The sequence below is a fragment of the Aedes aegypti genome, chromosome 1, assembly GCF_002204515.2.
Source record: "Aedes aegypti strain LVP_AGWG chromosome 1, AaegL5.0 Primary Assembly, whole genome shotgun sequence".
NCBI lineage: Eukaryota > Metazoa > Arthropoda > Insecta > Diptera > Culicidae > Aedes > Aedes aegypti.
This window is the reverse complement of record NC_035107.1, coordinates 44,850,833-44,864,795: the sequence shown is the minus strand read 5'-3', so window position 1 is coordinate 44,864,795 and position 13,963 is coordinate 44,850,833. Positions and strand designations below refer to the sequence as shown.

Genomic DNA, 13,963 nt, shown 5'->3' with positions numbered 1-13,963 from the left:
TCTAAAACTATGTGGGTATTTGAAATATTCTGTCAATTTGGCGAAATATTTTTTTTATATTCATTTTGATCTATTGTTACAGATAAACAAAGCTAATGGGTGACATTATTTTGAGAATATTGTTTATTAAATGAAAAAAACATGAAGAGTATAGTTGCATTGGATTGAAAATTATCTTTTTTTGATTTTGATTAAGTTCGTCACAGTCCTTAACACAGAATTGAATCCTTGGTGCGAATTTTCTTTCGCTTTTTCATGAATATATGCTGAAATAATAATAGTCCTCACAAATCAATTCAATACTGCTCTAGCATATGAGAAACTAATGTGTGTTTCTGGACATGAACATTATTTTTAAATAGATTTGGCGTAGCAGTGGAAAAGCAGTTTAATTTTGTTTAAAATTTATTACCGAAACCGATTCACTGCCCAAATTTCGCAAAGAAGTATGGAACGGGCATAAGTTATATCAGTGAATCAATTGCCAAACAACACGTAGCAACAAAGCCATTGGCCTCTCCTATTCTTGTTGCAACAATTGTATTCCGCAACAAGAGTTTGTCACTACTTGAGCTCACCGCGTGCTCATCGATTTTCTAGGCTTTGCATTGCAATTTTCGAGATCTTTCTCCGTTATGGTGAACATTGCCACATTATCGAACAGGAGCCATACAACAAATTCGATTTTGTGTTTAAAACAACGGATTAATCACGATTTGTAAAAGTTGCAACAATAATGCCTCCTGTGATTGTAATGACAATTTTTCAGCGCGCTTGCTTCGCTGTTTGTCTATCGTCTGTTTTTATGACAATTTCAATCACTGTAGTTATGGGCCGCTGCACAGAAATCTTCCTCTCTCTTTCACTCTTACATTACAGTCAAACCTCCATGAGTCGATATTGAAGGGACCATCGACTCATGGAAATATCGAGTCATGGAACAGCTATTCTTTGGAAAGCTTTTTGAAGGGACCATCATAGTAACCATGATTTTATGTTTTTAGTATGGTTCCATGCAAGATTATTATAATGACAGGTTTACCGATCTTAGCAGTCAGTGGGTGCGCGGTGTGGTTAGCTGCGGGGAAGGCGGAAGTAACAGCTGGCGAGTTGGCTAGCTGGCGGGTTTGTGTACTGAACCGTTCCTATGGGGTTGTTAGGGAATGTTTATTCCAACAAATATAAACACAGTGAAGTGAAAATTTTCTCCAGCATTTTGTCTCGAATCAAATTTCCGTCTTTTATGTAGTATTCCGGTGTTTTGAGTCGAAGAAAAGCAGATTATTTGAAAAATTGGTTTACAATTGCATGTTATGCATGTAAATGTGAAAATTTCGAATAGTGCAGCAGGTGAGAGCCACCCACCACCGATGGTCTTCAGATGAAAGAGAGAATGCGCCACGGTGTCGCCGTTTGACGATAACGGTTGTTTTTTTGTAACTTTATCTCGTAAGTTAAGTCATTCTACTATCAGTGCATTACACAGTAAAGTAAATTCAGATACTTTGCCGCGTATACCACACAGATGTGGGTGTAAAAGAAACATTCAATACCTACTTTGTCACGCCATGCATCTGATATCCAAACAACCAAAACAAACTCGCCAGCTGTCACTTGAGATTTCAAAATGGCGGAATGGGAAATCTGACACATTGGGCTACCTCCCTTCTAGATACCTTGGTTCCATGAGTCGATATCGAGTAATGGAACATCGACTCATGGAGGGATGACTGTAGTAAACAACAAGGCCAGTAAAAGCCAAAAGCCCATGCAAAATCAAAACAATGCAGAGCCCTATACAAATTGAATCTCAAATTTGAAGACAAACTCAAAAGTTATGAGCGTGATAAACTGTTCACTGTTCAATCCAAAAACTTTGTTATACAGAAACGTTTGAAACTTCGGGTTTTGTCTGACGCGAACGCTTAGATAGACAGTTTTCAATCATGATTGACATGTCCATACAAATTTCTTCCCTTCTTCTTTTGTGTCTTGATTACGACTAAGGAAGACGCACAACGACGGAAGAGGAACGCGCAACGAACAAACTCCAATGAAGCAGGAAGGAAGTTCGCGCGCTAAATTTACCGCTCGTTTTGCGTATATACGGGAAGCTGACCTTGTACGAAGTGTAGCACGAGGTGTGTTTCGTTCACCGTGTCTACGGTTCCGGGGGCCTGTTAGCGGAGAGAAGGGCAAGAACTTGAACTTACCGTCCAGTATGAACTGCTGGCTCTCGTCGATGAGTACCCCATCGTATGCCGGCGGCTCCTTGGAAACGCTTCCCATGCTTGCTGCTTTGCTACGACTCTCAATCAATCGGTTCCGGATCTCCGGTGATGCAACTCTCCCCACTCCCTCTCCCTCTCACTCTTCTAAACGATGTGCGTGATTTGAAATCGTAAAGATTTCGTATTTTACTCCAAAACACTATCACTGATCACGCACCACGACGAATTGAACACTCTTTAAAACACTTCGCCTTCTGACGATGATTTTCTCAAACACGCACGCTCACGCAGTTTTCTCGAGGTTAATCAAATTCCACACTCACTGGAAAAAGGGGGATGACACAACACAATCGAATCGATTAAAGCTAATTACCCAATTAAACACACACAATACACAGAGAGGATGGCTTCGGCTTTTGACAGTTGATCTCGTCGCGGCGACGACGAAGATCTCTTTGGTATATCGCACGAGTCCCTCCCACCCGATTATCTACAGCGCTTCGCCAAAACTGAACTCCCAACGCAACAGGAATATCCTCACGTACTGACCGACCGACCTCTTTCCGAGCGCTCCCGGAATAGCAACGAAGGAGACGACGACGACGACGATGACGATCACTACTACTACCGTCCGTTGTGGCGGGCTTCCCTCGCTCGCTCGCTCGGGTAGAGATCGATAATAATTCATACTTCTCGCCGTCGTCGACACACAAACTCTTCGCACAATGACGACGACGACGACGACGAGATAAGTGTAGTATACAGGAGGAGATGTGCCGTTCTACCCGCGCTGCGGACTTCCCAAGCTACCCGCTTCGAGATTTTGGACCCGCCGAGAGCCGAAGGAGCAGTAAAAAGGTAAACAAACCTCGCAGCAGCTGAAATTTGCACGCTGCTCCGTCTGGCCATCGCAACCAATGAGCCCATTATTCTGTGCTGGTGGTGGTGGTGGTGGCGTTCGGCAAAGGTCAGATATCACATGCGCGAAACGCGCGCACACAACTCTCAATGAGGCGATTCGCGTTTATCATCATCGCAGTAGGCCCCGATAATGATCTTCACCCAAGTGTTCGACCGATTCGGGGTCAAAGTGCGCTGCGATTTCTTGATGGATAAGGGAAGCTGGAAATGACGCAGCGCCTACTGTTGGCTCTACCTTGCACTTGCACTCTCCGGTACTGGTAGTCGTCAACTGGCGGAGGCGTTCGTCATCTAGTTACTTAGAGGTGACACTTTTGTAGGACACTTACGCTCTTGACCGCACTATTTAGTCGTCGCAGTGCGATGCATACACTCCGATCCGATAAGTGTTTTTGCAGAGTTTTTTATGTGCTTCTTCTTGGCATTACGTCCCCATTGGGTTAGAGCCTGCTTCTCAGCTTAGTGTTCTGTAAGCATATCAACAGTTATTAACTGAGAGCTTTCCTGGCCAAAGTTGCTATTTTTGGCAGGTCAGAGAAGTCAAGTAAAAAATACTGGACCAATTGAGAATCGAACCCACCCACCTTCAGCATGGCTTTGCTTTGTAGCCGGTGTCGTTACCACAAGCCTTAGGAAGTCCTCCACGTTTTTTGTTGTTGTCCGAGGTAATTGAGCCGTTCGACGGGCTATCCGTGCATACAAAAACTCGGTAATTTATAGTCCCCCCCCCGAATACAACTATATGCTCCTAACTGACGAGTAGCGACAACGGTGGCATTGTAATGTGAGCGCGAGTCATGCCCCATGTGCTAGGTGGAGAATAATGGCGATGATGATTGCCGAGCTGCTTGTTGCAACTTTTAAGCAGCAACAGTAACAGTGGACTTGTAGACTTCACCAGCTGAGATTGTATCAGGGTGTAAGTCATACCGAATACGTGCAGATATATTAGGTATGCGAGCTCGACGTTTATCGAGGAGCCCTTTTTTGTATGAGATAGAAGGCACTGAAGGAATTTTTCAGTTGAGTGATGTATAAGTGCATTTTGAAATTTCAGAAACCTGTACTTCTTCAGAATATTGAACAGGATTATCTAAAGATTTCTGAACAGGATTCTTTTCCAAATCCTGAATAGGATTATTTTAAAAATCCTGAGAAGGATTCATTTTAGAATCCTGAACTGGATTCTCTTTAGAATTCTGAACAGGAATTATGTCAGAATTCCCTTCAGAATCCTGAACAGGATTCTGTTCAGAGTTCAGAATCATAGACATGATTCTCTTCAAAATCATGTACAGGATTCTCTTCAGAATCCTTAATAGGAATTTCTTCAAAATGCTCAATAGGATAATCCTCAAAATCCTGAATAGGTTTGTAGTTGATAATTGAATAATTCTCTTTAAAATCCTGAACAGAATTATCCTCTGAATTCTGATCAGGATTCTCCCCAGATTCATTAACAAAAATCTCCTTAGAATCCCCAGGATTTCCCGCAGAATCTTCAACTGGATTCTCCTCAGAATCCTGAACAGGATTCTCCTCAGAATCCTTAAAAGGATTCTCTGAAGAATTCTGAACAGGATTCTCCTCCCTAACCTGAGCAGGATTTTCTCAGAATCCTTGATAGGATTTCCCTCGGAATCCTAGAGAAGATTCTCCTTAAAATCCTGAGCAAGATTCTCCTTTGAATTCTGAGCAGGATTTTCTTCAGAATCCTGAACAGGATACTCTTCAAAATCTTGAACAGGATTCTCCTCAGAATTCTGAAAAGAATTCTCTACTCAGAATCCTTAACAGGATTTTACTCAGAATCCTGAGCAGGATTTAGAGCAGGATTCTCCTCAGAATCCTGAAGAGATTTCTCCTCAGAATCACGAACAGGATAAATTTCATAATCCTAAACATTTTCTCCTCAGAATTCTGAACAGGATTCTTCTCAGTATCCTGAGCATGATTCTTCTCTGAATCCTGAGCAGAAGACTCCTCAGAATCCTGTACAGCATTCTCCTCAGAATCCTGTACAGGATTCTCCTCAGAATCACGAACAGGTTGCTTTTCATAATCATAAATGATTTCTCCTCAGAATCCTGAACACGATTCTCCTCTGAATCCTGAGCATGGTTCTCCTCTGAATCCTGAGAAGAAGACTCCTCAGAATCCTAAACAGGATTATTCTCAGAATTCTGAGTAGGATTCTCCTCAGAATTCTAAGTAGATTCTCCTCAGAATCCTGAGCAGGATACTACTCAGAGTCCTGAACAGGATTCTCCTCAGAATCCTGAATAGAATTCTCTTTAGAATCCTGAAAGAATTCTTTTCCGAATCCTGAACATAATTCTCTTCCGAATCCTGACAAGGATTCTCTCCAGGATTCTCCTCAGAATCGTGAACTGGATGCTTTTCATAATCCTGAACGATTACTCCTCAGAATTCTGATTAGGATTCTCCTCTAAATCCTGAGCATGAGATTCCTCAGAATCCTCAACAGGATTCTTCTCAGAATTCTTAGCAGGATTCTCCTCAGAATCCTGAGCAGGATTCTTCTCAAAATCCTGAGCAGGATTCTCCTCAGTATCTTGAGGTGGATTCTCCTCAGAATCCTGAACAAGATTCTCTTCAGAATCCTGAGCTGGACTTTCATCAGAATCCTTTACAGGATATAATTAAAATCCTGAACAGGATTCTCCTCAAAATCCTGAATGTGAGTCTCCTTAAATTCCTAAGCATAATTCTCTTCCAAATCCTGAGCAGGATTCTCCTCAGGATTATGATCAGGATTCTCCTCAGGATTCTGAACAGGATGCTTCACAGAAACATGAGCAGGATTCTTATCAGAATCGTTAGCAGAACTCTCCTCAGAATCCTTAGTAGCATTCTCGTCAGAATTCTAATTTGGATTTTCCTCAGAATCCTGAGCAGGATTCTCTTCAGACTCCTGCGCAGAATTCTCCTTAGAATCCTGAGCATGATTCTCCTTAGGATTCTGAACAAGATTTTCCTCGGAATCCTGAAAACGATTCTCTGCAAAATCCTGGACAAGATTCTTCTCAGAATCGTGAATAGTATTCTCCTCAGAATCTTGAATAGGATTCTCCGCAGAATTCTGAACAGGATTCTCCTTAGAATCCTAAACAGGATTCTTCTTAGAATCCAGAATAAGATTCTTCTCAATATCTGGAATAAGATCCTTCTTGAAATCCTGAACAGGATTCTCTTCGTAATCCTGAACAGGATTTTCCTGGGAATCTTGAACGGCATTCTCCTCAGAATCCTGAACAGCATTCTTCTCTGAAACCTGAATTAGATTCTTCTCAGAAACTTGAATAGGATCCTTCTCAGAATTCTGAACAGGATTCTCCTATGAATCCTGAATGGGATTCTTCTCAGAATACTGAAAAGGACTCTTCTCGGAAACCTGAGCAACATATTCCTCAGAATCCTGAACAGGATTCTCCTCAGGAATAGGATTCTCCTTAGAATTCTGAACAGGAACGGTAAGATCGTGAGCAATTGATTTTGCATCAAAACCTCATGCGTGAGTTTGGCAAAGCAGATCTCAACTGAGTTTGCTCTCGCGGGGGAGAACTCAATGATTAATATTTGAGTGTGAGTCTACCAACACTGCTTCTGATATCGCTTCATGGAGGTTTTGCTGCATTAGCATGATGTTTCTCAGAAATCTTTCAGGGTTATAATCACAATATCCTCAAGCTTCTTCTTAGGAGATTTTGAGATATTCTCAGAACCTTCTCGGGATTGTACCCACAATCCTCTCAAGATTATTCTCCTCTCCCGCTTGCAGAAATTCCTCACGGATATATCGAATGAGCCCAGCAAGTTCCTTCAACAATCGTGCAGCTTGCAGCCACCTGCAGGATACTAAACTTGATAGAAGAGCTGAGCAAGATCCGCAATGGACCGTAAAAGGCTTCTTGGAGACCCGTTCATCCAGCCGGACAGCAATGACCATCGAACGCTAACCGAGGCGTTTCAGCACGCCGTTTGCTCCTTAGATCTTTAGCTTCAATCGGCCGTATACTGGGACGCACGATATCCAGTAATATGGAAGCTCCAGAGGCTCCAGAACCCCCACAGCTGTCCAGGTTTTTCAGCCAACGGCCAACAGGCGTCCCCTTCCTGTACGTGGGTGTGGTGAAGGGGTCTTCCAACTCATAGTTAATGGCAAGTACGCTCCTTCATCGAAGAATTCGCTCGCTGATGTTGTTGCCGCTTCTAGCTCTTTGTCATCCGAGCAGCGTCGAAGCGAATGCGCTTGGGCCAGCCCTAGCAACGAATTCAACCCCGATAGTGAAGTTTTCTACGTCAGTCTACTACCAAAACGTCAGAGGTCTACGCACCAAGACTGCTAAGTTACGTTTGGCACTGTCAAGCTGTGGCTACGACATCATCGCCTTCACCGAAACATAGCTTTGACCGGACATCGGTAACGCTGAGTTTTCATCTGACTCTGTTGCAACCGTAGTGCATTATTCAGTAATTTTCTTCGAGGTGGAGCAGTTCTTATCGCCGTCAAGAAATCCTTCCAGTGCGAGCTAGTGATATGCATTGGATATGAGTGTATTGAGCAGGTGTTGACATAAAGCTGCAAGGTTGTTGGCTGATCATGTGCACAATACGCCTTCCACCAAATTCTGGACCTGATCTGAACTTTGCTTGCTCATCAGACATTCAGCAAATTACGGAGTCAGATATTTTCCTGCAGCTAGGCGATTTTAATCTTCCAAATCTCCGCTGGCAATTGGACGAATATATCAACGGCTACCTTCCTTAAAACGCTTCCACTAAGCAAGACCTGACACTCGTCGAGGTCACTTTTGCCAACGGTCTCTAGCAGATGAACATCACCGTGAACGCCAACGGTAATCTACTAGATCAAGTATTTGTTAATTTACTGGAGCATCTCGATCTAGTCGAGCCCAACTTTCCGAGTACCAACTTTCCCGACGTCTTTGACGACCAATCTGGAGACATTAGCTTCAACTTCGAACGCTACAACTTCGACTATTTGGATGCTGCTCTATCCTCTATCAGCTGGGAGATCAATCTACATAGATTTTGTGAAGGCTTCCGACACTGTACCGCATCTCTTGACAGCCGAAAAGATGTCGCAGGATTTTCAGGATGGACAACTCAATGAGCGTATTTTGTGTCTCTCCAATCGAACGGCATACGTGACCGCCAAATCCGCAAGCTCCAGCGCGTTCGAAATAACTTCGGGAGTACCGCAAGGAAGCGTAGTCGGCCCGCTGATCCTCATAATGTTCGCGAACGATCTGTATCAGCTGCTCTCGTCTTGCAATTTATCCTTCGCAGACGATCTTAAGCTATATCGGGTAATTCACTCTGCTTTAGACGGCATAGCCATGCAAGCGGACGTCGACGCCATATAAGTGTGGTGCAGTGACAACGGAAAGCGAATCAATAGCAACAAATCAATAAGTCAAGGGTCTGCCGTAAAAGGGTCCTAAGGCCCTTTCCCAATTTTTGTTCCAAACGCTTGAGTTTAAGCCCAAAACACATGTTTACTCAATTTTTTAATGTTTTCCATTTGTTTAAGCCCAAAATAACATTTGTTTTTTATGGTTTTTGAGATTTTGTCACACCCCTTGGCTTAAACTCAGATTTTGGCTGTATTTTGTTTTTCGTGTCCCTTCCGAAATGTCAGATAGGAACAACCCCAGTGTTAAAACTAAAACCCCTGTGGTGTTTTTGTCGATTAAGCGAACGTCAAGCATGATCAAAAGTATCAAGGTTCATTTATGAACCCAATTTTTAAATTAAAGTTTAAATATGATATAGCCGTTATTTGTGCGGGAAAAATGGCTAAAGTTGTCACAGTAACATGCTCTTTCTCGTTATTAAATGAAAACAAGATTTCATTATACATTTTAGGACCCTATTGAACGCGTTCAACCAATCTGCGATCTCGGAGTTACAAGAAAAAATCTCATAACTTAAAGCAATGGTCGTTGTTGGTTCATGCGGAAAAACTATCATGTTTGGCTGAACAAATTTTATTTTAAATATCGAATAACTAGACATGCAGTTCAGCAGGCATTTGATTACAGAAGACTTAATATTTTCAATTCTTAATTACTATTTAATTACTATTTAGTTTCTATTTTTTTATTGTTAATTTTTGATACAATATAATTCAAGTATTTATCATCACATAACAAATCACCTGAATGGAGATTTATAGATTGAATGTAATGTTTTTGTTACGATTTGCCTTCACAGTGAAATCCAATGCTACACAAGAAATTGATTTGAATCATAATATTATTATACATTTCTAAGGAAAAATCCTTAATTATACTTGAGAAAATTGCTCTAGAATCATTTGGGAAATGCCCCTAGAATTCCTCCTTAAATTCCTCTTGATTTATTCCAAAACCCCACTGGAATTGTTCTGGTAATCTGATTTTTTTTTAAATATTTCTTTAAATTCTTCTGGAACCCCCGGTGTTCTTGAAGATATCGCTCTGAGATTCTTCCAAACAGATTTATAGGACCCTTCCGGTATTACTTCTAGGATTCTTCTAGACATTTCTCTGTAATTCTTCTGGTCATTTATTTGGGATTCTTGAAGTAATTCGTCTGTGATTTTAGCGTATGGGATTTCTTTTATAATCCCGGAAATTAATTTCTTAGAATTTTAATCGAAAATATTACGGAAGTTTCTACCGAAAATTCTATTGCAAATCTCTTCGATATTTTTTAGAGATTATCCCAACGATTTCCTAGGGCTCTAATAGAAATTCTTCTGGAATTCCTACGAACTCTGAGATTCTTACGAAAATGTTTCTAAGATTATACCGGTCCGGTAATACTGATGGGATTCTTTCGAGCATGCCTCTGAATTCTAATGAAAACAGCTCTGAGATGCTTTCAGAAATCCTTTTGGAATACAAAAAAAAATCCTTCTGGAATTCATATAAAAAGCCTCTGTAATTGTTTCGTCATTATCCTATAACACAATATTTCTGGGACTCTTCCTAAAATCCTGTGGAAAATACTTCCGAATATCTTTGGAGGAATCTTTCGGAAAATCTTATGGAATTCTTTCGGAAATCTGTCTGAGGATCCTTTGAATACTTCCTACTAGATTTTTTACTAAGATTCTTTCATAAGTTCTTCCACAATTACTTCTAGAATGCTTCTGGGAATTCCTCCTGGATTTTTCAAGAAATCTTCGAGTATCTCCCTAGGATTTTCCCGGACATCCTACTGGAAGGTTTCATAATATCTTTGAAAGATACTTCCGGATTTTTTTTTCTGGAATTATTCCTGCTCTTCCGTAAAACCTTTTGAGATTCATCCGGAAATACCATATCATCCCGACATCATTCAAGGATGCTACCGGAAGTTTTCCTGGGATTCTACCGTGAATCGTTCTGGTATTCTTCTGGAATTACCATTGGGATCCTTCAGGTAATAATTCTAGGACTCTCCCGAAAATCATTCTGGAATTCTTCTGAAAATGCTTCTGGGAATTTCTTTGGGATTGTAAAAAAAATGCCGGAAGAATCCTGGGATAATTTGCGAAAGAATCACAGAGAGATTTCTGAATGAATTTTGGAGGGATTTCTGCAAGGATTACTCAAGGATATCCGTAAAAATTCTAAACTGAAAGAGTCCCATTAGGATTTATGGAAGAATTACATTGAACATTAAACCGAAAAGCAGGCTCTGTCTCACTAGGGACGTAATGCCAAGAAGAAGAAGAAGAAGAAGAAGATCTAAAAGAATCTCAGATATTATTTCGGAAGAATTCCTGTAAGATTTTCAGGAATTTCCCAGCGGATTTTGGAAAAATTGAAGAAATCCGGAAAAATCCTGAATATTATCTGGAATGATTCCAGAGCCAGAAGAACTCCAGAAAGCGGTATTTTTAAGAGTCTCAGAGGGTTGTCCGGAAGTTTTCTTATGGGAATTACATTTGAATTCAAAAGGGATTTTCTGTAGATGCCTACAACAATTTTAGAAAATTTCCAAGGAAATGAACTGATAAATCACAAAAAAAAATCAAAAACATTTTCCCGAAGAATCACAGAGAGATTGTAGTAGAATATCAGAGTTCCCAACGGATATTAAAAATTTTCCCAGAAAGATTTATGGAAAAACTAAATCTGGATTTTCGTTAGAATTGAAGACGGATTTCTAGAAAAGGGCCAGAAGGATTTCCGAACAATTTCTGAGTAGTTTTCTGAAGAATTCCTGAGAATTTTTTGAACAAATTTCTGGTGAATTCCCATAAAAAAGATTGTTAAATTAATCTCCGAGAGATATCTGGAGGAATTTCCGGACAGGATTTCCGAAAGTATTCCATAGGTATTTCCGGAAGAATCCCAAGAATTTGAACGAAATAAGTTGTTTGTGAAAGAATAGATTTTTTTTTACTATTGTTTCAGGCGAATTTCCGGGAATCTCAGAAGAATAGGAATAATCCTGAGAGAATCTAAGAAGGATATCCAAAAAAGTCCCAGGGACGTTCACGAAAGAATAAGTGATGGTTTTCTGGAAAAAACTTCAGATTGTTTAATGTAATAATTTTGGATGGATTGTCGGAAGTAGCCCTGAGGTATTTTTGTACGGAACCCCGAAAGATTTCAAGAAAAATCTTTAAAAGATTTTCAGAAGGATCCCAGATCTTTTTAAAGAATTTTACCTCTCGAGATAGCAATCATGGAAACATTTTCGGCACATTTTCAGGGAAATTTTTTGGGCGGAACAGCTCGAGGTAAGTTTATGAATGAGCTACAGAGGGATTTCCTGATAAATTTCAGAAGATTTTCATTCTATGAGGATTGCCGGAAGCACTTCAGAGAGATTTTTGGGATAATCCCAGAGAATTTACCCGGAAGAATTAATGAGGGATTCCAGGGAGAATCTCAGTGAGATTTTCCGAAAAATCCCAGGAGAAATTTCCAAATTTCTTGAAGAATCCTAAAGTGATTCAATTTATTTTCTTGGATGGTCTTCCGGGAGAATCTCAGAATAAATGAAAGAAGAATAAAAAATAGTCATTAATGCATAAACTTTTGTTATTCGGTGCCTATTTTTTTATCGGAATTTTTTTTTCCGTGTACGCGCTTGAGAAAATAATCTGGCCCTGGTGCAACAACCGTGCTACATTCGATGAATCCTATTCAACAAAAAATGTCGGTGCTTTTCATCAAATTCACTCATCATAACCATTTTGGTGAATATAACAACACAGCTCCTATCTGACATTTCGGAAGACACACGGAAAACCAAAACTCACCCAAACGACATGACATCCCTTGATAGTAGACATCACTCTCGGTCACCCAGAGTAGTAGAAGAAAAATAAAATTCACCAAACATTGGAGTTAAGATGCAGGAGTGTGCCATAAACTCAGAAAACAAGAAAAAACAGTTTTTTTACTGAAACCATTAGAAAATTGACTAGACGTGTATTTCTGACGTAAGCTTAAGCGAGCCTAAGCATTCAATTTAACTGAAAACGCCATAATCCCAATGCAAAGAAATTGTCTCCGTCGATTCGATCATCGGCAGACAAACACCTTCTTAAAAATGCAACCACGCGCACATCCAATTTTACGACTGATTGTTTGTTCACCTCACAAATCTCGTCAAAACCTGTCCACAATGATCTCATCGAAAACCGTTCCCTCCCCGTTCTAAATTTACCTCGAAACCAATCACCTCGAATAAATCAAATTTGCTTGCCTCTTCGAACAAATGGCCGGATTTGCAAAATCGCGACATTTGCCCAAGTCGAATTTGCATATTCGAACCGTCCACCGATTTTCCCTCCGTTCGCGCTTTTTTAGTGTTGGGTGATTTACGCACCATTATCAACTCGAATACGCGAACAGCACTTGACGACTTGATCACTCGAAGTGACCCGAATAAAAATTTACAACCAGTTTGAAAGTTGAACTTATTCAAACACCATAAAGCCTATGGTGCAACATAGCGTTTATAATGTACATATAGTTCTCAATGAAAATTGCGAATGGGGTCCCAAAGCCCTGTCACAATTTTAGTACCAAACGATTAAGTTTAGGTCAGAAACACATGTTTGCTCAATTTTTAAATGCTTTTCGTTAGTATGCGGCAAAAAAAAACATTTTGTTTTCAGATTTTTGAGATTTTGTTACGTCAATTGGGTCCTAAAATGTTAAATGAAATCTTGTTTTTATTTAATGACACAAAAGAGCATGTTACTGCATCTATTTTAGCAATTTTTCCCGCTCAAAGAACGGCTACATCATATTTAAACTTTCATTTAAAAACTGGGTCTATAAATGAACCTTGACACTTTTGATCATGTTTGACGTTCGCTTAATCGACAAAAACACCACAGGGCTTATAGCTTTAACACTGGGGTTGTTCCTATCTGACATTTCGTAAGGGACACGGAAAGCAAAATACACCCAAAATTTGAGTTTAAGCCAAGGAGTGTGGCAAAATCTAAAAAAAAATTGTTTGGACTTAAACAAAAAAATAACATTAAAAAATTGAGTAAACATATGTTTTTGGCCTAAACTTAAACGTTTGGCACTAAAATTGGGATAGACCTTTAGGACCCTATTGGTTTAAACTCAAATTTTGATATTTTTTTTGTTTTCCGTGTCCCTTCCGAAGTGTCAGATAGGAACAACCCCAATGTTAAAAAGTTGAACCCTAGTGGATAATATGGTATTGTTACAATAAAACCTATAATATTTCTATAGTATTTTCCATCAGGGTCGCCTTGCTGGTCGTCCAGAAGTCCAGCACTAAAACATCTGAACGAG

General features: G+C 40.1%; 1 protein-coding gene across 4 annotated transcripts in view; it reads right to left on the bottom strand.

Moving 5' to 3' along the window:
• Positions 1-13,963, bottom strand: part of LOC5579004 — a 511,737-nt gene that overhangs the window by 216,987 nt on the left and 280,787 nt on the right. Inside the window, exon 2 of one of the 4 annotated variants that reach the window (XM_021840140.1) lies at positions 2,214-2,553. The exons of the other annotated variants lie outside the window; for them this stretch is intronic. Coding sequence (XP_021695832.1) covers positions 2,214-2,289 — 76 coding nt within the window. The 5' untranslated portion in view covers positions 2,290-2,553. The remainder of the gene's footprint in view (positions 1-2,213; positions 2,554-13,963) is intronic. 4 annotated transcript variants of the gene reach the window in all.